Source organism: Sorex araneus, chromosome 5, assembly GCF_027595985.1.
Source record: "Sorex araneus isolate mSorAra2 chromosome 5, mSorAra2.pri, whole genome shotgun sequence".
NCBI lineage: Eukaryota > Metazoa > Chordata > Mammalia > Eulipotyphla > Soricidae > Sorex > Sorex araneus.
In genome coordinates this window covers 48,697,304-48,721,095 of record NC_073306.1, presented here as the reverse complement: position 1 = coordinate 48,721,095, position 23,792 = coordinate 48,697,304, and the positions used below count along the sequence as shown (strand labels likewise).

At 56.0% G+C, this 23,792-nt stretch overlaps 2 protein-coding genes and 1 long non-coding RNA gene across 5 annotated transcripts in view; 2 read left to right on the top strand and 1 right to left on the bottom strand.

The window, feature by feature from the left end:
* Positions 1-104: 104 nt before the first annotated feature.
* SH3BGRL3 (SH3 domain binding glutamate rich protein like 3) lies at positions 105-1,845 on the top strand. The gene is made up of 3 exons (XM_004603467.3): positions 105-275; positions 1,134-1,301; positions 1,411-1,845. The coding sequence occupies exons 1-3, from the start codon at positions 228-230 to the stop codon at positions 1,474-1,476; spliced, it is 282 nt and encodes a 93-aa protein (XP_004603524.3). The 5' UTR covers positions 105-227; the 3' UTR covers positions 1,477-1,845.
* A 645-nt stretch (positions 1,846-2,490) lies between these two features.
* On the bottom strand, positions 2,491-21,978 carry UBXN11 (UBX domain protein 11). 3 transcript variants are annotated; one of them, XM_055140531.1, is made up of 14 exons: positions 21,789-21,978; positions 20,738-20,766; positions 20,140-20,229; positions 16,574-16,674; positions 16,145-16,199; positions 15,741-15,808; positions 12,366-12,474; positions 5,503-5,717; positions 5,142-5,219; positions 4,241-4,352; positions 4,016-4,119; positions 2,953-3,026; positions 2,743-2,883; positions 2,491-2,664 (listed from the first exon to the last, which is right to left on the bottom strand). In XM_055140531.1, exons 1-14 carry the CDS (start codon positions 21,848-21,850, stop codon positions 2,496-2,498), a joined length of 1,407 nt encoding a protein of 468 aa, XP_054996506.1. In that variant the 5' UTR covers positions 21,851-21,978; the 3' UTR covers positions 2,491-2,495. The 3 variants fall into 3 exon arrangements, with proteins under 3 accessions (XP_054996506.1, XP_054996504.1, XP_054996505.1); XM_055140529.1 differs by lacking the exon at positions 20,140-20,229 and having other exon boundaries at positions 15,741-16,199; XM_055140530.1 differs by lacking the exon at positions 20,140-20,229 and having other exon boundaries at positions 15,741-16,199; positions 16,574-16,693; positions 21,789-21,882.
* LOC129405112 (uncharacterized) overlaps positions 8,164-23,792 on the top strand; it is a 34,332-nt gene continuing 18,703 nt past the window's right edge. Inside the window, exon 1 of the long non-coding RNA XR_008630333.1 lies at positions 8,164-9,221. This is a non-coding gene — a long non-coding RNA (uncharacterized LOC129405112). The remainder of the gene's footprint in view (positions 9,222-23,792) is intronic.

Here is a 23,792-nt window from a genome sequence, read left to right as displayed (position 1 = left end):
GCCCTCGGAGGGCGGGGCCGCCTGGTCCGCGGGGGAGGGGAAGATGGGGGCGGCTGCGCGGGGCGGGGTCGTGCAGGCCCCGCCCCGGCCGCGAGACTGCGGAGCCGCCCATTGGTCCGGCGAGCAGTGACTCTCGGGCTGAGCAGGAAGGAAACCGCTCCCGAGCGCGGCGGCGTCGTCGTCTCCAGGCCGTGCAGCTCCTGTCGATCTGCCCCCACACCCGCAGCATGAGCGGCCTGCGTGTCTACAGCACGTCGGTCACCGGCTCCCGAGAAGTGAGTGCGCGCCCGCAGCGGCGCTGGGGAAGAGCGCGGGCAGCCAGGTCCCCAGCGGACCCAGCTCCTGGGACCCGCCCCCGGGGCTAGAGGAGGCGATGGGGGTGGGGGGTGGGGAAGCGGTTTACGGCGCTGGGCACTGCCACTCGGGTGGTGTCTGGGAGCGGGCCCTGTGGCCCCATCCCAAACCCCTTCATTGGGCATCCTAGATCCTCAGCAGCCCCAGCTTGAAATTCCCACGCCCATCCCCCGTCGTTGGAACACCCGTCCTCTGTACACATCCCCTCCTCCAGCTAGGCAGACCAGCCCACAGCCTTTCCGTGCCTCACGTATCGTCTGTGTGTGTACCTCGGAGGGACTGGGGTGTCTCCTGGCCAGCCTCTACCCAGGCCTACCCAGCCTTTTCCCCCTGGAGCCCCAGGCACTCCCCATTCCGAACTTGATCCCACTTTTTTTTTTTTTTTTTTTTTTGCTTTTTGGGTCACACCCGGCAATGCACAGGGGTTGCTCCTGGCTCATGCACTCAGGAATTACTCCTGGCGGTGCTCAGGGGACCATATGGGATGCTGGGAATCGAACCCGGGTCGGCCGCGTGCAAGGCAAACAAATGCCCTACCCGCTGTGCTATTGCTCCAGCCCCTTGATCCCACTTTTCGTGGGGGTGTGGGGTGGGGGCTGTCCTCCCACACCATTGCTGTGTTGACTCCCCTTCCCAACCCCTGGTATCCAGAGAGCCCTCCGCAGGGAGTGGATGTGGAGAATGCAAGCTCCCACTCAATCCCTTTTCCCTCTGTCCAGGTTCCCCCAACAAATCTTCCAACCTGTTTACTCTAACCCTTGCCCACCCTCTGCCCCCAGATCAAGTCTCAGCAGAGTGAGGTGACCCGCATCCTGGATGGGAAGCGCATCCAGTACCAGCTAGTGGACATCTCCCAGGACAACGCCTTGCGGGATGAGATGCGAGCCTTGGCAGGCAATCCCAAGGCGACTCCACCCCAGATTGTCAACGGGGACCAGTACTGTGGGGTATGGGCCAGGGATCGGGGGTGGGGGGAGTCCTGTAGGAGGACCCGCCTGAGTCCGACTAAGACAAGGCACCAGCACAAGGTGACCATGTCTTGCCTCCCTTCTCCAGGACTATGAGCTCTTCGTGGAGGCTGTGGAACAAAACACACTTCAGGAGTTCCTGAAACTGGCCTGATCCACGCGGCCTGTTGGACTCCGTCTCCACATTCCCCTCAGCCATTGCCCGGCCATGAAGGACCTTGTGACCAACTCCCAGTTCCTCACCTTATGACCTTGGAGTCCCTCCCCAGCCTGCCAGCCCCTTTCTAACTGTAGCCCCTTCTTCTCTGTTCAAAGGCAACATTCCCTACCCTCGACTAGTCTCAGAAACTGTCTTAAGCAACAGCCCAAAATGCTGACTGCCTCAGCCAGACCCTGGGGCTGCCACCCTGCCTGGCGCTGGCTGATGGGCACCTTTGATTCCATTAGCCAGGGCTCTGCCAAAGGCCCCGCAGTCCCTGCCCAGGGAGCCTCGTAGAGACAATTAAATTCCATTCCATTGGTACTGTGTCGGTTTGGTGTGGCCTGGGCATTGGGTTCCCTGCTCTGGACAAGGCTGGTGGATGAGATTGTGCATAGGCTGGGCCCCTGTGTGGGACTGGCTGAGTTTGCCCATGTGGTGCCTGGGTGTGGCTGCGCATGACTTTGCATCTATGTGCAGGTTTCTGAGCTTAGGGGAGGGCATCCCCTCCAGCGTCTGTGCATGGGACAGTGTCCGTGACATACCTGTGCCTTGGTGGGCTGCAGGGCATGCCTCTCAGTAGTGAAGCCGTGCCACATGGCCACCTGTTCCAGCAGATTGGCTTCAAGTGGGTGTGTCGTGGGAGAGGGCGTACAGCTGCAGTGTGCTCGTGGGGACAGTGGCTTTGTGCAGTGTTGAGTGTCTCCCACTTGCTTAGGGTTCTGCGCCTTTCTGCACAAGGATCTGCTGGCGCCCCCATCCAGGCTAAGTTGGGGCCAGCCTTGCTCTCACTGCAGGGGCTTAGCCCTTCTGGAGAGAAAGAGGAACCTAGAGGACAAAGACGCCGCTGCCGGGTCCGCCAGCTGGGTCTCATGTTACGTAGGGGCGGGCTGGGCTCCGCCCCTCCTCTGGCGGGGCCGCGGAGCAGCACTGCGAGAGCTACGGAGCAGCTGGTGTGGGGGCGGGCGCTTTATTCAGGGCCCGGGCAGGGGTCGGGGGTTGGTAGTGAGTGGGCCCCGGGGAGGCCGGAGCAGCAGCATGGCGTTGTGCACTAGGCCTGCATCCTGCAGTGTAACCGAGTGGTCGTTGTAAACCACAGGCGGGAACGTGCTGAAGATCTCGAAGGTCCCAGCATCCTGGTTCCTTGAGGCAGGGCAGAAAGGGTCAGACACACACCTGGTCACAGAGCCCCACTAACCATCAGCCTCGCCCTGCACCCACCTGGCCTTTGCCAGCAGGGCATACACATCCCCAATAGTGTCCTGTGGTTGCATCATTAGCCGGAAGACCTTTTCACCATCCTCGGACTTGATACGCAGCAAGGAGAGCTGGGGTGGGGGTGACTCTGGCAACTCCTGGCTCCTGTGGGCCCAGAGGTGGTCAGTGCCCCTTACCCAACCCCTGGGTCCTCGCCTTTCCACTATGTCTCACCTCTCTCGCTCAGCGGCCAAGGCAGGCGTCTCCACCAAGATCTCTGGGACCGGGGCAGACAAGGAGCAGTAGTTCTGGAAGGCATTGGTGGAGAGTGAACAGAGCCCTGGGCTTGACCAGGGGTATACTGTCTTCCCCAGTCCTGACACAGGCTTTCTCCTGACCAGGGATGAGTGTGAGCCAAAAGGAGGGGAAGCGGGGGGTTCCAGGTAACCTGGTCCCAGAGCAGAGGAAACGGGAAACTTTGGGAGGTCATCTCATCGCCTTCCCAGAAGCCTTAGAAGATGGCCAGGCAGGAAACCTAACCTCACATGGGCCAGGGAGGGCTTCTCTCTGGGAGATAGCACTTGAGCTGTGACAGAAGGGTGGGTAAGACCTGGAAGGGGTTAAGGAAGAGGGAAATTCCAGAGAGCCTCTGATAGTCGCATTTGGAAGTGCTATCAGTTCTTGTGGCTGAAGCTAGGAATCGGGTTGGAGTAGAAGGACAAGGGGATAAGGGGAGACCAGCACTGGATGATAGGCTTTGAGTACCGGGTGAAGTTCGGCCAGAGCGGAGTGGGAGAGTTGGGAGCCTGGATCAGAGGGGTGGGCACTGGGGAGGGAGAAAAGGCATAGATTGAGGAGACCTGGGCTGACAGAAAAGTCTGGACTTGGCACTTGAGTGGAGCCTGAGGCCTAGGAAGCAGGTCTTCTGCAGGCAGGACCCTAGGAGGAGCAGCAGGATGAGGAGAGCAGGGAGAGGGTGAGTGATAGGCGGGAAAAGGTGTCCAGGACTAGCTAGGAACGTTAGAGCATAAGGGGTTTGAGCTCTGGCCCAAACTTTGTTCTCTCCTCTGAGAGCCACACACCTGCCAACATGGTGGCTGTCAGGGTTCCAACCTGGGTCCTCACCCTTCTAGTGTACAGGAGACAGTGACTGTCTATCCACACATCACCTCTCCATCCACATCCACCTCCGGGCCCCCAGGTCTGCGCTTCCGGCTAACCACTACTCAGAGATACTGAGCCAAGTGGTAGGGAAACAGCCCATGACGTGGGGAGCAGGGGAGCCAGGGCTGCTCACCTGCAGAGTGTCCCGGATGGGGCCTCTGATATCAACCACTTTGCCTTGCCGGATCATGACTTTAGGGAGACTCTTCAGAAACTTCTCAGGGGTCAGCCTGGGGTCTGCAAGGAAGGTGTGGGAAGCCTCAGCCTGGGAGCAGACTGGTGGATGGTGGAGGCGGCCTCCTCAAGCTGCCCCGCACAGTGCTCCCGCCACCTGGCCCCACCATGGGGTTGAACTCACCTGCATTCTCTGTCCTGTCCACGATCTTGTGAATCTGGCCCACCACGCGCCCCTCACCTGGGAACGAGTCCAGCCCATTCTCTGGGTAAATCTGATGGCGCAGGTCACTCACCTGACAAGGGAGACAGCGGCGGGCCCAGCTCTTCAGCCCTGGGCCCCACACCTCCCCCTGCTTGCCCAAACAGGGCCTCAGCAATGAGCTGAGGCCATCTCTGTTTGACCAATAAGGAAACGGAGGTTCTGGGAAAGCAGGAGGGCTGAAGTCCATGCAGCTCGCACCCACTAGGCTGTGCTCTTTCTGGGAGCGCCTCTCCCCACAGCCAGCTGTAGCCAGCGTGCTGCCGTCCTCATAGCCCCTCTCAGGAGCTCTGCACTGCGTGGAGCGCCTCACTCAGCCCATCTGGACACACCTCCCAGACCCTGGCCTTGACACGGCCTGCCTCAAACACCACCACTCCTGAGTCCTGCTGTTTTGCACACCTTGGTGGCACACATTCCCCTCACCTGTCATTGTGAAGCACACCACTCTCTGGGGGATGTGGCGTCTGGTGCTTCCCTCATTTCGCACCCTCCCCCCTACTCCCTTCCAGCCCAATCAGATAGCAACGGAAGGATGTGGGAGAAGCCAGGCCACTTGGCCAAGATTCACTAGGGACCCCAGGCAATCAAAGTGTCCTGAATGCTAGGAAGAGGGGTTGGGTGGGGTGTGACCTCAATGTGCCAGCAGGGGGCGCTGTCTGCTGCCCAACCACAGTCCTAGGTCACAGGCACAAACAACTTCATCCTCTTGGGATCTGCTGATGCTCGCTGTCTCTTGCCTCAGACTAAGGTGTGAGGAAGCTGTTTATCCCTGTCATCTCCCAAACCCCACTCAGGGAGTGGAGCTTTGAACAACCATCACCTTAAAAGGGACCCCTTTGGGGTACAGGCGCCGGAGCTCTGAAGGGAAGAAGCCATCCAGTATGTCTCGGAGGCAGCGCTGCAGGTGGGGAGAGGAATGGTGAGGCCCCAGCAGGACCTGTGTGCAGCCCCTCATCCTGCTTTCTGTCTGGGTTGCAAAACCCAGGTCCCGAGGTGATCCACACAGGAAATATTCAGAGACCCAGGACTTGAATTGTGTGTGTGTGTGTATGTGGGGGGCAGGTCTGCCAGTTGTGCGTGGGTCTGGGTATCTGGAGGACCACAGGCTGGGGTAAGCAGGGGACCCACCACCTCCAACTGAAGTGAGGGAACAAGCAGCTAATCTCCCCTCTTGTGCCTACCTGTGTGGCTGGTTCATGGAAGGGCCGAAAGGGCCCATCAAACATGATGAGGCCATTCCGGTAGAGCTTCAAGGGGATGGGCTCAAGGGTCCTGAACCGGGCCCCACCAGTCACTGGAACGACCTGCGTTTCACCTTCAGCCACCAGCTCACTGAGATCCTTCAGACAGACTAGCAGCCTGTCAAAGTCCACCTCAGGGGGCGCCAGTGTGTTCCCTGGCAAAGAGGAATGACACCATGAGCTTCTCTTCACAGTGACCAAACCTTGGGGCTGGAGCGATAGCACAGCGGGTAGGGCGTTTGCCTTGCACTCGGCCAACCCGGGTTCTAATCCCAGCATCCCATATGGTCCCCTGAGCAACGCCAGGGGTAATTCCTGAGTGAAGAGCCAGGAGTAACCCCTGTGCATCGCCGGGTGTGACCCAAAAAAAAAAAAAAAAAAACCACAGTGACCAAGCCTTTGCAGAACAAGGCCCTTGGCCCCTCCTCCAGGGGGCACCTGAGCTTCCCTATCAGTGCTCACTTGTGGGGAGGGAAGATCATGAACATGCCCAGGGTAACAGTTACCTCTCAGCAAGCACTAGCTGTAGCCCTCATCCGTCCCCACTTCATCCCAACACCCACTGTAATGGCTGCCACCATCCATTTCAGAAGAGAAACCTGAGGGTTGGAGATGGTTAATGGCTCGCGTGGGGACACGGGGACAGGGACAGGATCTGCTTCCAGGTCTGTGTGTGACAGGCGCCGGCTTGGCAGCTGAGAAGCACAGCTCTGAGCTGCTGGCTGTGGGTCAAGGCTGAGTTCAGATCCTGGCTCCTCTGCCTGTACCCATGACTTCACTGTAGGCAGGCACCGCTTTACCCGCCAGCACTGCCTTCCAGAGCAGACGAGAACAGTCTCTGCCTCCCCACATGGCAGTGAGGCTCCAAGATGACCATGCATGGGCAGTTTGGAACCAGCACATGGTCCATGTTAGTTACCATTACCAGCTCACACAGATGGGCCTCAGACCGCCCTGAGGCTGAGGCAGAGGCTTATTTACCTACATCAAATGGGAAGAAACTGGACTTTCCCCATCTCCCACCCACCGGCACCATCAAGAGAGGGCATGCGGGTAGGGACAGATAGATGGCTGGCCCAGAGGTTTCAGGTGGCTGCTGGGCAGAAAGATAAGGGTTAGACCTTGGACTATGCAAATATTTCTGGCATGGCCGCCCTGAGTGGCCCCTGGGAGCCTCGGCTTCTCTCTGAAGCACACTGCCCGTACAGATGTGCGTAAGCTTCAGAGGTTGAAGCTGGCCTGGGAGACAGCTCTGGTACACACGGGTGGCAGAAGGGCGGCATGTGCTGGTGGGAAATGGTTATGATTCCCCATGGGAACTGGAGCCCCAAAGTCGCCTCCTCCTAACCCCGGTGGCTCTCTGGGCCCTGTTGGATGCTGTTTTTCACCAAGATGGGCAGGTTGTGCAGGATGTGGGTCCAGACTCTGGGGACTCGATTCCTTCCCCACAGAAGTGCAATGGCAGGGTGGGGAAGTACAGCTGTGGGTGGCCCTGCTTCCTGTTGCCTTTGTGGCTTCTCAAACGGTAGAGCCCCAGCTGGCCCTCCTTCTACCTGACATTTCTTACTGAGGTAGAGGCTATCTGCACACCCCCCGCTCCTCCTGGGGTCCCCTGGAGTTCCTGGGATAACCAAGAAAGCAGAACATCCCGGACATCCCTGGGATGAGTCAGAGCATTATTTTCACGAACGACTTTCAGAACACATGGGTGACCCTAGATAGCAGGAAAGCTCATCTCTTTAAGTCCAGTCCCAGGTCCAGTATTTCTAACAGATGGGAAAGTGAGGTCAGGTGACTCAGCCCGTGGAATCCCCAGGCAGGGTCGTTAGGACCACTCTATCCGACAGTGCTCAGGGGTTATTCCAGGAGTGTACTCAGGAGTGACCCTGGTGGTGCTCAGGGGACCGTGTGCTACACTGGGGATTGAAACAAGACTGCTGCCACCGAGGCAGCCAACAAGGCAAGTGCCTTACCCATTGTACTGTCGGGCCCCGGATGCCAGGACTGCTTCAGGGAGCAAAGGGGCATGGGGTGTGGGCACGAGTATTGGCAGAAGCAAACCCAGGGAAATAGCTGGACGTAGGGAATGAAGAAAAGCAGTTTGAGATCAGCTGAAGGCCTCAAGCCAGCCTGGCGGACAGAGGCGAACAATGCAAAAGCACAGCTCAGGGAGGTGGGCAACAAGTAAGGTGGCACCTTGGCTTCCCTGGAAGGGCGATGACGGTCACCCTGCTCCTGCCCATCAGGTCCAGCCCTGAACTAAAGAGGGGACAGCAAGCTGGTTCCAGGCCAAGCACCTGGAACTCTGCCCGCCCCCTGCACACTCAGGTGGACACTGGGCCTTGTGAAGCTACAGGCCATGCTGCTTGCAGGTCCTGGGACTCTGTGACCATGCAGGCCCCCTCTCAGGGCTCTTCAGACTCACTGGGGTCCCTGTTCCACAAGGGACGCAGAACAGGAGCGTTCCCCCACCACCACCACCACCGAAGCCATGACTGCTTTAAATGGGAAAGGAAGCGTGGACATGGGAGCTGGGCGACTTGGCCACCTCCCAAGACCCTCAGGGCCCAGGCTTCCTGCTCCGGCCCGGGACTGCTGCTCTGGAGCTGTGTCGCCTTGGCAGGGGGGCTGGCTTCTCTGGGCCTCAGCTGCTGCTTCTATAAATGTGGGAAACAATCCTCACCTCACACGCTGTTGTGGCGCTCAGGCTTCGGTTGTCATTGACACTCCACCCTCTGCCTCTCGGGGTTCACAATGCTCCCCACCTCCTCTTGAGACCTACCAGGAACCCTGCATCCTGAGACCAGACCCAGCTCCTGCATCCCTGGGCCTGGAGTGTGACTCCTTTAGCCGTCATCACAAGTTGCACTGCTTTCGCCTGCTAGACTTGCAAGCCATGCTGGGCGCTCACTGCACGCAGGCCTGGCCCAGAGTGGGCGCCCCCAAGCAGGCTCTGGGCCATACCACCATGCTCTGCTGGGCCCTGCAAGTCCTGCCTCTCCCCCTGCCCGCCCCCCCCATCCTTATTTGAGTGTAGAAAACTGAGTGACAACTGCCCCAGTGCTCTGGCCCAGAACCTGTTCGGGTTGGCCCCTCCCCTGGTGCTGTGAAATAGTGAGCTAGGGGGCCTGCGCCTCCTCACCTCACCCTGGCAAGAGCAGCTGAGTGGGACCCCCGCCCCGACTTTTCTCATACCTGGGCCACCTCCCCATACCCCTTAGAGCCAGGCCAAAAAGTGTCGCTGCCTGTGTCACCCACCCCTGCTGTGGGGTGTTTGCTGACACATCTCTGCCCTGTACAGAGGCTGCCCCAGTGCCCAGATGGGGCCCCTACACACCCCCTGCACACTGGCTGTACGTGCATAGCCCTACCTGGGAGCCACATTACGGCTAAATGGGCTGGTAAGGCCCAGGGTCATGGTCACTGTCCATTCACCACATACCAGCCCACAGGAATGCTCAGCATGCAAGATGGTGCAAGGGTCTCAGTGTCTGGGATCACTCTACAGGTGAGCATGGACTCAGAGGCAAAGCTGCTCGCCCACATGATGCCATCCAACCCCACCTCCTTCGCCGAGTAGTTCATTCTCACGGCAGAGTCCAGAGCCCAAGAAATTGCAGGGGAACAGAACAGTGCAAGTTGGCATCAACACGCTGGAGGTAGGATTCAAAATGAGCTTCTGAAGAGGGGAAGAAACAGGCAACAGGGGGCTATGAGAGAAGGGGGTGGGAAGGGTGGGCATAGCAGAGGTGGAGGGAGTGAGGCTGGGGGGACCCTCACTGCCCCTGGGCCTGCAGCTCCCCTGAGGCTCCACCCAGATGGAGGAACAGTGCCTGAACGAGCTGGGGGGAGGGGAGGAAGGTGGACGGAGGGAAAGCAGTGGGGGGAAGGGTGATAGGGGAGGGGGGAGTGGGAAACTTGGGAGAAGGGGGAGAGGGAGGAGTTTAGAGAACTGGGAGAGGCAGAGAGGAGGAAGGGGAGGAGTCCAGAGCGGAGAGCAGGAGTTTTCCTGCCTAAGGCTCACCACACAGGCTGGATGGTGTGACCAGAGCAAGGCTGAAGGCGGGGAGGGGAGCAGGCTCCAGCCTCAGGTCAAGACCCGGCTCCACTTTCCTCCACTTTCCTCCATGGCCCCTGAGCCTTCTCCCTCCCTCCTTTCCGGTGAGAGTCCTCCCTCCTACAGCACCTGAATCAGCCCCAGTTTGGCCCCACACAGCTGCCCTGCTTCCTCCCCCAGCCACTGCCCCTAGTTCCGATACATAAAGGGAGAACCAGGCTGGCTTTGCGGGCCCAAGGGCTCTGGGGTCAGCGCATGCCGGTGTGTGGGAACGAGAGAGTGGGGAACAGGAAGGAGAGGGGCGAGAGTACCCAGACAGGGCATTGTCTAGCATGAGGCCAACCTGGGTTGTCTCCAGCATCTGATAGGGTCCCCGGAGCCCTGCCAGGAGCCCTGAGCACAGAGCCAGGAGTAAGCCCTAAAAAAGTGCCTGTGTGTGTCTCCTACCCCCAAAAAAGGTGGGGGAGACAGCATGAGATGCTGGAAATGAATTCACATATATCAAGCAGAAAAGCTCCATGTTGAAGACCCAAAAAAAGCAAAGGGAAGCAGCTGCACAGGCGGGGAGGGGGGCGGGCATCTGCAGGCGCTCGCTCACTCGCTCAGCTCACAGCGCAGTGGGGCGGCTCCTCTGGGGGTGGCATGGCAGGAATCCAGACAGCCAGGTCAGCAAGCCATTTCCCCACAGGGGCAGGGAGGCCCCGTGGGCAGGAGGGAAATTCCGCTCCACCAGCTTGCAGAGCTCTAAGGCCCAGGTGAGGGTGGGGTGTCACTGGGGGGGGGGACTTTCCTGGCTCCCCCCAGGATCTGTCAGTGCACCCCGGCCTGCTGTGTTGGGGGCTGCGGGACCTTGGTGTCCCCTCCTCAACTCTGCCCATCACCCCCTGGAGCTGAGCCTCTTCCCTACATAGGGTCCTGCCTGACTCCTGTCCCCTCAGGTCAATCCATCACCCAGGCCACAGACCTGCCTTCTAAAGCTGAACCCCCAACATCAGCACCCCGTGACTGTGAGCCCCTACCAGGTGGGCACAGAAGTCTTGATCCCTTAATTCAGCCTCTGCTCTGCAGGCTCCAGGCAAGGGGAGCCACCCCCGCCTGCGTGTGAAAGGCTGGTGTGAAAACGCTTGGGAAACTGCGAGTGTTGGACTAGTGGGAAGAGACATTTTTTTTTTTTTTTTTTTTTTTTTGCTTTTTGGGTCACACCTGGCGATGCACAGGGGTTACTCCTGGCTCTGCACTCAGGAATTACCCCTGGCGGTGCTCAGGGGACCATATGGGATGCTGGGATTCGAACCCGGGTTGGCCGCGTGCAAGGCAAACGCCCTACCCGCTGTGCTATCACTCCAGCCCCGAGACATTTTTTTTTAGAACAAGCAGTGAGGGCGTTGTGAGCTGAGATTCGGGGGACCTTGCCAAGGCTGCAGCTGAGGAGGAGGGAGGACTCTCAGCAGTTGAGGCTGTTTTTATCAAGCAGGAAACGTATGAGTGCTGTCACCTTCCAGATTGTTCCCTTAGGAGACAGGCTTGTGCTCCCAGGAGACTGCACTGCCTCTGACAGGAAAACAACGAGCTTCTACTTGTTGGGCTGCTTAAGTACAAGGTCGGTGCCCGGTGCTCTGTGTCTCACCCACTGACGCCTCGTGACATTTTTTTAAAAAGGGGGCCACAGGGCCAGAAAAATAGTACAATGAGTGGATAAGGAAATTGCTTGTACAGGCCGGCCTGGCTTTGATTACCCGCACTGCATATGGTCTCCCAAGCGCCACCAGGAGTGATCACTGCCTTGAGCACTGCTAGGTGTGGCCCCAGAACAAACAGGAAGACCATGTCGGGCCCAACTCGGAAACTGCACCCCCGAAGTCCCTGGCGCCACCGCCCCCGCCTCATTACTGATAACTTGAGGCTCAGAGATTAATTTTGTGCCCATGTCACACATGCAATAGGAGGTGGAGATGGTATGGGGGAACAGGTTTGACTAATTCCAGAACCCGGCAAAGTTCTAGGAAGCAACCCCCGCTATTCTCTGAGGAGAAGGGGCCCTGCTTTCAGAAGCCCCCGAGTTCATGGGATGCATCCCTCTAGATATTAGTTAAAAACAAAAAGGGGTGGGTCCCACTAAAGGAGGTAGATGGCATGGAGGCTGGAGCAATAGCACGGCGGGTAGGGCGTTTGCCTTGCACGCGGCTGACACGGGTTCAATTCCCAGCATCCCATATGGTCCCCTGTGCACTGCCAGGAGTAATTCCTGAGTGCAGAGCCAGGAGTAACCCCTGTGCATTGCCGGGTGTGACCCAAAATAAATAAATAAAAATTTTAAAGAGGAGGCATATGGCAAAGGACTCGCTTTAAATGAACCTTGAAAGGAAGTCTGAGGAGACAAGCAGAGTCCTGAGGTTGAGGGTCAGTTTCCAAGGACCAGAGGCGTGTGTGCATGTGTGTGCACAGGCGCACGCGCACGTATAAACCATGGTGCCTGAGACAAGCAAAGTCTTGCTAAATCTTGGAACCTTGACAATTAAGCAATCTGAGGGCATCAGAGGAAGAAATTGGTGGCAGCAAGTTAGAGGTCAGTGATGGGGTCCAGCTGAGGCCTTCCCTCCTGCTCCTAGGTCAGGGTTAAGTGTGGGAGGCCCGGGGGCCCTTTGGGCTGGAAGGCCTGGGCATTCATGAAGTGGCCCTGGGACCGCTGCTGGCTAAAAGCTGTTAGAAATTTTGTGAGGGGCTGGGGACAGACCGCTTGCTCTACCTGGCTTCCAGAACTTCATGGTCGTCATCCAGTCCCCCTCGCTATCCTCTGAGTCCTTGTGGTCCGGGGGCTCACCCACCCACAGCAGGCCATAATCAGCAAGAAATCGCTGTGAGGAGAGAAGAGGGTGGGGAGTCGGCACCATCAGCTCGGCCCCTTCTCAGGGAAACCCAGTCCCCAGTGTCAGGCCTCAGCGCCCAGAGCTCCCTGGGCCAAGGGGCAGCCTGAGGAACGTGGGCACTTCTTGGCTCCTCATGAAACGGAAAGGACAGCGTCTACTCTGCATATGCTCAGAAGAAAACTTTCTGCACGTGTCCAGCCCTTGCCTAGTATCTGGCACAGGAAAGAGCTTGCTGAAGGCAAGCATGGTGGCAGCAGGGAACTGTGTGGCTAGAGGGGCAGGACCGCCTGCCTGGACATGGCCGCCCACACACAGCTCCACACCTTCTCAGCCCCAGGAAAACTGAACTGTCTACATCCTCAGCTCAGTTTCTCAACGCTGCTTCCTCAGTTCCTGTTCTCTCAGCTCACTGCAGCCTGGCTTCCATCTCTGCAGCCCATCTCTGCCGTTGCCAAACCCAGTGACAACACCGTTTTCATCTCTTGCAACATGGCTTTCCTTTTCAGTTTCTTCCACATCTTCTACCCAACATTTGACATGAGGGCCATGGTACCCCCTCCACGGATGATTCTCGTCTGGTCCCAAATAACTATGGACCATGCCCCCAGTTCGGACTGAATACAGAGCTCTCCCCTGAGGACCCCAGTCATCTGTTCTTTAGTGTCTAACAGACACCTCAAAAGCAACTCACCCCAGGGGCTGGAGCAATAGCACAGCGGGTAGGGCGTTTGCCTTGCACGCGGCCGACCCGGGTTCGATTCCCAGCATCCCATATGGTCCCCTGAGCACCGCCAGGAGTAATTCCTGAGTGCAGAGCCAGGAGTAACCCCTGTGCATCGCCAGGTGTGACCCAAAAGCAAAAAAAAAAAAAAAAAAAAAAAAGCAACTCACCCTGAACTGTCCTGCCTCCCTGCTTCCAGCCTCCAAGCCTCTTATCTCAGGGAGCAGCAGCCCCTCTCACCAGGCCTCACCCCTGACCCTCTCTCCTCTCTGCCCCACTCAACCCCACCTGCCCACTCCTTCCTAGGGTTTCCCATTCTCCCACACACAAACAGCCCTTCACGACAAGGCCCTGTGATGCCCGTCAGCCCCCATCCCCCCTCTTGCTCCCTACAACCACCCACAAGTTGCAGTTCAGTGGCGGGGAGGATGAGCACTTCCCTGGTCCCCTCCTCATCCTCTAGGGCTTTAGTCCAGTGCCACCAAGTGACCCCAGCTCCTCTCTTCTCAGGCACACACTTCAGCATTTTATCCCCTCCCCAGAGCTAACTGGGCCAACGGGGCGGCCTGAGGAATGGGACCACTTCTCGGCTGGGTCTCTTTCTGTGATCCTGTTTGCGTCTCCCCCCACATCTCCTGTCCACTCCAAGAGGCGGGGGGGCTGCCCCAGTGCCTTGCAGGATGCTGGCACACGGGAGCAGTATGAAATGAGTTGACTTCCGTTTATGAAGTAATACGCAGGTGAACACTGGGAAGGAGGGTCGCAGCTGCAGAGGCCCACAGCCCCAGTGTTCCCAGTGGCCCTGGGAGCAGCTGTGTTTATTCACAGCCCCACCTCCCCCGTGCCCCATGGGGAGGGTCCACAGCTGTGGCTGTGGCTTGGGGGTTTGCTTCTGTGGTCAGATTAGGGCTTTGGAAACCAATTCTGAGTAGAGGAGGGAAGTTAGCGCTCAGAAAGGCTAAGGCAAAGCCAGTGGGGAGCGAGGAGCTTCCTCCCTCGCTTAGGGTCCCTTCAGTTCAGGCCTAGCCATATGAATGGGGTGTGGGCAGGGACAACAAAGGTGGATAACATGGGAACACAGGTGTGGGGGATGGAAGGTAGTTAAGATAGAGGAGGGTCCTTTATCACATACTAGTTGGAATTGATCACCTTGAACATGAACTGGGTGTTGAAAGTAGGTAAAGAGATATACATGATAACCTTTCAGCATCTGTATTGCAAACCATCATGCCTGAGAGAGAGAGAGTGTGTGTGTGTGATATTGGTGCCTGCGATAGAGGCAGCGGGGGTGGGGGTGGCTTGAAGAGATGGGAGGGAAACTGGGGACACCGATACTGGGAAATCACACTGGTGGAGGGATGGGTGTTGGAAAATTGTATGGCTGAAATGCAATCATAAACAGCTTTGTCATGCTCTATCTCACAGTGATTCAATTTTTTTAAAAAAAAATTAAAAAAAAAAAAGAAAGAAAGGTGAGTAAGATAGGATAAGCTTCTGTGGCCAAGAGCTGTGCTGGTCCCAGGAGGGCAGCAGCAGCGGTCCCCTCTCAGAGCTCACATGAGGAATGAGGCGGCAGCCCAGAGAACACATAGGGCCAGCCAGAGGTGGGGGGACACTAAGGAAGGGCCCTCACCTCAATTTGACACTGATATTGTTCTGGGGCCACCCCTGGGGTGCTCAGGGCCTACTCTAGGATCTGCACTTAAGAGACTGCTTTTTGGGTCACACCCATGCGATGGGCTGGAGCAATAGCACAGCGGTTGGGCGTTCGCCTTTCATGCGGCCAACCTGAGTTCGATTCCTCCGCCCCTCTTGGAGAGCCCGGCAAGCTACCGAGAGTATCGAGCCCACTCGGCAGAGCCTGGCAAGCTATCCGTGCGTATTAGATATGCCAAAAACAGTAACAATAAGTCTCTCAATGAGAGACGTTATTGGTGCCCGCTCAAACAAATCGATGAGCAACGGGATAACAGTGACAGTGACAGTGACCCATGCGATGCTCAGGGATCACTTCTGGCATTCAGAAATTACTCCTGGAGGTAGTTGGGGGACCAGATGGGATGCTGGGGATTGAACCTGGGTTCACCACGTACAAGGCAAATGCCCTATCTGCTATACTATCGCTCCTGCCCCTCAGAGATCACTTCTGACTGGACTTGAGGGACCATATGTGGTGCTAGAGATAAAGCCCGGATCAGCGGCATACAAGGCAAGTGCCCTACCTGCTGTCTCTGGCCCTGATACTGAGCATGAAAGAGAAGGGGTAATGTGGGGAGTGGGAAGAACACAGCAGGTGAAGGAAGGAGCAGGGGCAAGGTGCTGAGAGTGACGTGGGCTGCAAGGCAGAAGAGGCAGGAGCCGGAAGGGGCGGCAGGACTGCCCAGCCTGAGAGCAGGTGTCCCCGTAGCAGCCCACCCCCATCCTGCACCACCCCACTAAAGCTGGGCAGGAAGCTGCTTGGTTAGTGCTGGGAAGTGGGCAGACTGTTTCCGGTGCTGGGGGGTGGGGCAGGCAGCCCGCTGAGGCCTCTCACCTCCATCTCCGCCACCTGTTTCTGCAGTTTCCTGCATGTGGTCTCCAGCTCCTGCTGCTTGTAGGCGGCTGCACCATCGGGAAAGACGGGAGGGTTCCGCGGCCCAGCGTGGAAGCAGCCAGGCCACCGCTGCCGTGGGCCATCCCAGCGGCTGTCCCTAAGGAACTGCCTCTGGGCCTCTGTCCCCACAGAGGTGCTGTCGCCCCTCACCCCGAGAAGAGGCTTCAGGGATGCTCTGTTCCCTCCTCGTGCAAGGGCGGGACCCCAGGAGGCACAGGCCTGGGTGTCACTGCCCCTCTCTGGGCTCCACTGCCCAGACCTCCACCCAGGCCTCAGCTCCATGCTCGGCTTCTCCATGCTCAGGGCACCCAGAGAAGCCGAGCCCCGTGGAGAGCGCCTCTTACCCGGGCTCCCCTGCAGGGTCTCCACTAATTCTTCCAGGGCCTTTATCTTCTTGTCCTGTAGCAACAAGATGAAGCAGGAGGTGGACGGGGGCACACAGCCTGGAGGCTCCTGGAGCTCAGGGAGCCCTTTCCAAGGGAGGAAACTAAATGTGGCCTCACCCACCCCTGGGCACCCGCCGCTGCCCCCACACATACACACAGCTTTCAGGAGTCCTCCAAGTGTGAGGCTCTGGGGGCTCAGCTGTGAAGATCCCCCAGCCCTTGGCTCAGGTGATAGGGAGCCAGACCAGTCAGAGGCCACAGGGGCCCTCAAGTTGGCTGGTTTGGTGGGGGAAGATGGTTCTAGAACCCATTCAACCTGCCCCCCCCCAGCCCATGGCCCTCCACTCCTCAGACTCGGCCTTGGCCTTCTCCCCCCTGGACTCCTACCTTGTCCAGCAGCTCATCGGTCTGGATTTTCACCTTCCATTCCAGGTCACGTAAGTTCTTCACCATGTTGCCCATTGCCTCCGAGTTCTGATCCATAGGGACTGACAAGCAGACAGAGTCCTGGAGCCCAGGCCGGGGCTGACAGTTAGGGGTTCAGGGGAGGTGAAAGGGAATCCCAAGTGTACAAATGAGAGTAGCAGGAGCTACCACAGAGAGATAAGGACCACTCCAGCACTTTCCACGAATCAATTCCCATCCTCATCATGGAGGAAGTGCTTCAGGAAACAGGCAGAGAGCTTCTGGCTTCTGTCCAAGTGTACAAGTAATTGGTGCAATATAAGGATCACTTTAAGCATTATCAAAAGTACATGATCAATCTCATGGGCCCCTGAATCCTGCTGACAGTGGCCTGGGTTCTTCAAAGAGGCAGTATCATTTTTCAAAGTTAGGGACACTATAGCACTGTAGCACTGTCGTCCTGTTGTTCATCGATTGGTTTGAGCGGGCACCAGTAACATCTCCATTGTGAGACTTGTTACTGTTTTTGGCATATTGAATACACCACGGGTAGCTTGCCAGGCTCTTAAGGAAAGGAACATGTGAAGGAGATTGGTGTTGCTAAATGTCTGCATCCTTAGGTGCGACCATAAGATCGTGGTTGGGTCATTTTTGTTGCTTGTTTGTTGGGGGGCAGGGGGTTGTTCACACTACTCAGGGCTGAATCTTCACTCTGCACTCAAGGGTCACTCTTGGCAAGCTCAGAGGACCAAAATGGTCAGCTGCATTAAGACAATATCACCACTGTTGCTACAGCTTTTGGCTGTGGAGTTTCCTGTTCTTAGGAGATGCACACCAAGGTGTTTGCAGGTGAAATGCCATGCCAATTCATTTCTAAATGGCTCGTGAAAAATTATGCTTCGAGGGGATAGAAAATACAGTGGGAGGGCTGGGGCAATAGCACAGCGGGTAGGGTATTTGCCTTGCACGCGGCCGACCCGGGTTCGATTCCCAGCATTCCATATGGTCCCCTGAGCACAGCCAGGGGTAATTCCTGAGTGCAGAGCCAGGAGTAACCCCTGTGCATCGCCAGGTGTGACCCAAAAAGCAAAAAAAAAAAAAAAATGTTGGGCAAGTGGGGAAGGCACTTGCCTTGCACTCACCAGACTGGAGTTCTATCCCATATGGTCCCAAGCACCACCAGGAGCAATTCTTGACTTCAGAGCCAAGAGTAATCCCTGAGAAGCACAGGGTGTTGACCCCAAAGAAAAATGTTTATAGGGACTGAAAAGATAGTATCACGGGTAGGACGCTTGCCTCGTACATGGTTGATTCGAATTCAAGCCCCAGCACCCATCTGGTCTTCCTTGAGCCTACTAGGACTGATCCCTTTGTGCAGAGCCAGGAATTAGGTACTGAACACTTTGTATGGCTTTGTATGGCTCCAAAACAAACAAAAATGATAGGCTAGAGAGACTGTAAAGATAGTGCAGGAGGTAAGGCACTGCCTTGCCTGTGGCTATAACCCTGGTTCAAATTCCCAGTACCACATATGGTCCCCTGAGCACTGCCAGGGGTCACTTTTGAGCACAGAGCCAGGAATAGAACCTAAATACTGTCAAGTGTGTCCCAAACTACTCCCTATAAAGAAATTTATCCAGTAATCTAAAAACAAAACACATCATCACTAATGCTAGGTGAATTTAATATTTATAAATTAATGTAATATACCATACTGGCAGACTAAAAATAAGGCTTTTATTTTAGCCATAATAAAAGTATGGTTATTAGGGGCCGGAGCTATAGCATAGCGGGTAGGGCGTTTGCCTTGCATGCGGCTGACCCGGGTTCAATCCCCGGCATCCCATATGGTCCCCCAAGCACCGCCAGGAGTAATTCCTGAGTGCAAAGCCAGGAGTAACCCCTGAGCATCGCTGGGTGTGACCCAAAAAGCAAAAAAGTAAAATTAAATTAAAAAAATAAAAGTATGGTTATTATATATTCTGGACTGGAGCACAGTGGATAGGGCAGCTGACCCATGTTGGATTCCTCCATCCTTCTCAGAGAGTCCAGCAAGCTACCGAGAGTACCCCGCCCGCACAACAGAGCCTGGCAAGCTACTGTGCCATATTTGATATGCCAAAACAGTAATAAGAAGTCTCATAATGGAGATGATACTGGTGCCCACTTGAGCAAATCAATAAACAATGGAATGACAGTGCTACAGTGCATTATATATGCTTATTAAAAATATATCTGGGCATTAGCCCACCGTCACATGAATTGGTATGCAAGTTGTATATATCTAACAGCAAAACACAACTGAACAATGCATTAGAACAAAACCCTTATGTGTGCAAAAACACTGAGTCTACACTGAGCTGAGAATGTTTGGAGTTGGTGGATAAACCATCCGGAAGCTGCCTTCATAGGACTCCTGAGGATGTAGGATGATCTCCCCTGACGAGCTGAGGAGACTTCAAACACTTCTGATGAGTTGTAGTCAAAAGCCTCATAAAGGCAATACTTGGAACTGAAGCATGTGGGCCATGAGTGAGCTCACTGAGGCAGCATGGAGAACCCAGGCAAGAGGAACACAGCCTGGAAAGGCCAGGAGAGCAGAGGAATGGAGGAAAGAGTAGGGTGGGGAGCTGTGCGGGAGAAAGACGTCCTGGAGACCAGATCTTTATGAGGTGAGGGGGCACTGATGGAGTAGCAGAATGCTGCTGTACAGAGAAGAGGCGTGGGACAAACAAGTCCTCAAGTATGACCACATCAAGGGAACAAACATTGGCTGAGAGCAGGGTGAGGCAGGAAAGAGGCAGAGAGCGCACAGATGGATGTTGTGTGATTGAAAGTGTCCCTAGCAGAGGTGGAGGAGAGCCTGGCTGTGTGTGCAGGCATAGCTATGGACGGGAATTCCCCCAGGTGTCAGATGGAGGGTGAGTTTGGTGGGGAACTACCTTGGACATGCTGACGCAGGTGTTCCCACTCCCATTTCTAAGAAATGGAGACAGGGGTTGTGCACTCAAGATGCCCAGCCAGTAGGAAAATTCCCACCTCATCCCGCTTTGCTCCAGATTCTCTGACTCAGCCCCTCATGCTGTACTCAGCCCCCCTGCCAGTGCACACCTCCTCTTTGCCCAGGCCCGCTCCATTCTGCTTCCTCTGGGCAGCAACCCTCCCACTCCACCTCCCTTCCTGACTTGCAGGATCACCCCAGCCCTGTAGGGATGGTGCGGGCCAGGCCAGGCTCCTCAGGGGCTGCAGGACCTGGCCTAGGACCAGGTGATGGCAGGAAATGGATGGCTGGAAGCTGAGTTCTAACTCCAGCTTTATGGCTCTGGGACCCAGAGTCCTGAGTCCACTAACATTACCCTGATGGTGACTCCAGTTCCAGCCTTGCCTGGGGCTCGGTCAGACTCCCTGAACTAATGGCGGGGTTAGGGAAGGTTCGGAGGTACAGTCCCATGGTCACTGTCAGCCAGCAGAGAGCAGGTGCCATCCCTCATTCGACCCGGTCTTTCTGCTACTGGGGACCCAGACACCCCTGTGGATCTTTCTCTCACCTTGCCTGCTCACAGAGGCACCTAAGACACCATAGCAGGAAGGGAAAGTGATGCTTTCTTCTGAGCCATTCGGCGTGTTCACCTCATCTTCTGTTGACAAGGGTGCACAGGTCACTGCTGAGGTGACCACAGGAAACAGGGCCCTAGACCTGGTCAGAGTGAAACCACCTGTACTCTGTCCCCCAATGCTAAGAATGTCTAGAAGCAAGGATTAAACCAACCCAGCTCCTGGCGGAGGGGAAGGCTGAGTATCCAGACTCCAGCGATGGGATTCAAAAGCCCGAGCCTGAGGGGTCAGGGAAGGTGAGGACAGTCCCAAGAGAGGGTGATTTGGAGTCTGGCTCTCTGGCAGGATAATTTCTCAGTCCCTTTATGGGGTTCATTCTGCAGTGGGTGGAGGGTTCAGAAATTCAGGGTGATGGCTGCTAAAGTAGGGGTTAGTCTTCTAATCTGAGCATGGCTAGGAGGATGCTCTGGGCTCAGGGGGTAAAGGGAATGAGACTGGCCTCTGCCCTGGCTGAAGGTGTCACCGTCTCCATATACAGCTGCCAATAACCCTGCTGCCAGGCAGTGCGGGTGAGTGGGAACCCACACTTACCAGCACCATAGATTTTAAAGCTTCGTCTCCTGGGAATCCGGGAAAGAAGGGGAAGGAAGACAAGAAAGTTAGGAACCCCTGGATCACATCAGGGGAAAGGCTCCAGACACCAGCCCCCTGATGAGCCTAAGGAGAATTGGGCTGGGCCTCTGCCTCCTGAGGACAGCCACCTCCAAATCCTCCTCTGATACGGGCAGACCAAGGTTGACCCCTCCCCAGGGGTGAGGATGAGCCAAGGGCCATGTCTTGGGTGGAAGGTGGCATCCATTCCCAAGCCCAGAAGCCCAGCTCTCGCTCTGCTCTGAATGGCTGCAGGACTCCAGGCCCGTCACTTAACCTCTCTGCATCTCCTTCGCCTTTGTATGAATCAAAGTGATGTTCTGGGAGCTGTAGCGATAGTACAGCAGATAGGGTGTTTGCCTTACTTGGCTAACCCAAGTTCAATCTCCAGCATCCCATATGGTCTCCCAAGCACCGCCAGGAGTAATTCCTGAGTGCAGAGCCAGGAGTAACCCCTGAGCATTGCTGGCTATAGCCAAAAAACCAAAAGAAAAAAAAAAAAGGTATTCTGAAAAGCATGGATAGGTCGGAAAATATTGTAAAAAGGCACAGGGCTAGGCAGGTAAGATTCCCTTCCCTTGGCTGAGAGCCTGTCCCGGAAAGGCACACTTCAGTGTTTGTGGGATTCATACAGCCACAGGGCCCTGGATCTCAGCAGGGGGATCAACAACCAGCTCCCAGAAAGTAGAAAGAGAAGGAAAAAGTGGTCAGAGAGGGAAAGCTACCAGACGCCTCAGTACTGTCCCCAGGAAGCTAGCAATAATGGGGGCCAACTGAAGTGATAATACAGGACTTGTACACGGCCAACCTGGGCAACCTGGCATCCTATATGGTCCCCTGAACACCACCAGGAGTAATCCCTGAGCACAAAACCCTAAGCACTACCAGGTGTGGCCCCCAAAAAGACCAAAAAGAATAAAACAAAAGAGAAGGCTAGCAGTCATCCTCACTGGGGGGCTGGGGGGCTGTGCCCCTGAGGCTGGTTCCTTACCATGTCTCTGGCTGCAGGGGAGCTTTCCGGGTCTTACCAAGGGAGGCCAAAGGTGAGCTCATAGTTCCGCTTCCAGTTCCTGTCAAGGACTCCCTACGAAGGAAGAAGTCAGCTCTGGGTTCATAGTGGTCATAGCTTCAGGGCCAGGGAGTGGCCTGAGACATCCTCTTACCTGGTTCCTTTTCCCAAGGAGCAGCACTTTGCCATGTCCCTACAGAAATTTCTACAGGCAGTTTGGCATCTGGATCCCTGTGCTTGCTCCCCACCTGCTCCTCTAGCTAGCACGTGCTTCTGCTCCAGTCCCAGAGGCCTCCGGCTGTGGTACTTAGGAAAGGGTGATGGGCAGAGTGGGGTGGGAATGGGGGGGGGCAAAAGCCTGGGGCTTCCCCAAGTCTTAAAGCTTGGACAAAAGGGGATGGAGATTGAGTTCAATTTCAAACAGCAATGATTCTCAAGGTACCTATGTACTGAAGCCGCCATAAAACCCCAAAAAGGACGAGCTTGGGGGCTGGAGCGCATTCCCACGCAAAAGGCCCACGTTTGATCCTGGCACCACATGGTCTGCTGAGCACAACCAGGAGTAACTCCAGAGTACAGAGCCGGAAGTAGCACCTGTGCACCTCCAAGTGTGCTCCCCGAACCTCCCAGAAAGGGAGGACTTTGGAGAGCTTTCAGGCAGGTGGCCATGTATAGATTCAGGGGGGAGTGGCATGCTGCCTGGGGAGGGCATGGAAGCTCTGCGCCTTTCCCCACACCTTTTGGGCGTCTCTTACAGTTGGCTACTGCTATGATGCTTGATAATCAGTTGGCAATTTAGGGAGCATGTGAGTTGGGGAAGGCACTCTAGCAAATGAATCCAACTAAGAAGTGGGTTGTGGGAAGCTCTGATTAATCTCTAGTTAGTAACAATCTGGGCACCTGGGCATCTGGCCCTGAAGCAAAGGGTGGTCTTGGGAGACTGAGCCTTTACCTGTGGACACTCTATCTAGGTGGACAGTGTTGGAACTGAGCTGACCATTCAGAGAGGCTGCTGTTTCAAATATCTTCTTCCTGTGATGAGCTTCCACACACCCCAGCACTGGAACAGGGTCTGACAGCCCCACTGAACTTGGTCAGGACAGCAGAACGCAGGCTCTGGTCACATTCTACCACCGACCAGTGCAGTCCAGGCCATAGAGATGGCAAAAGGAGCCAGGGCGTGGCCCAGTGGGAGAGATCCAATGCCTCACATGTGCCTCACTGGGTGCAACCTCCAGTGCCCCCCTCCCACACACATACAAATGCACACACACAAAGGTGGGGGTAGCAATATATCAATTTAGTAAGGTAAGGTTAATGAAGGCATTCAGAGGTAGCACATATAACATTCCTAGCCCACCTAAAAGCACTGTAGCACTGTCGTCCTGTTGTTCGATTTGCTCGAGCGGGCACCAGTAACGTCTCCATTGTGAGACTTGTTGTTACTGTTTTTGGCATATCCAATATGCCACAGGTAGCTTGCCAGGCTCTGGCGTGCGGACAGAATACTCTCAGTAGCATCTCGGTCTCTCCAAGAGGGACGAAGGAATCAAACCCAGGTTGGCCGCATGCAAGGCAAACACCCTACCCGCTGTGCTATCACTCCAACCCACCTAAAAGCCTCCCACCTAACCTTCCACCTAAAAGCAACATCTAAACATGTGAATCATGGCTGTGGTTGAGTTTTTGTCTGACACATGTTTCGCTTCCTTCCCTTTCCTTCTCAAAGGTCAGTGCACACCAGGGACACAGGCAAAGGTTGCTAAGGTATTCAGTAACCAGTATGCTATATGACTAGTTTCTAGAAATCCTAGGGTCAAGGACTTCCGTGAGGGATTGAATCAAGTCTCTGTTCCACTCTGAAAATAAGTGTCCCTGGTCCTCACCAAATCAGATATCCAACAAGGAAGGGGTCCTCTGCCACCTGAAGGCAGCCTCCTGGCTTCACTGGAACTGGGGGCTCACGCTAGGCACTCTTTCTAAGGG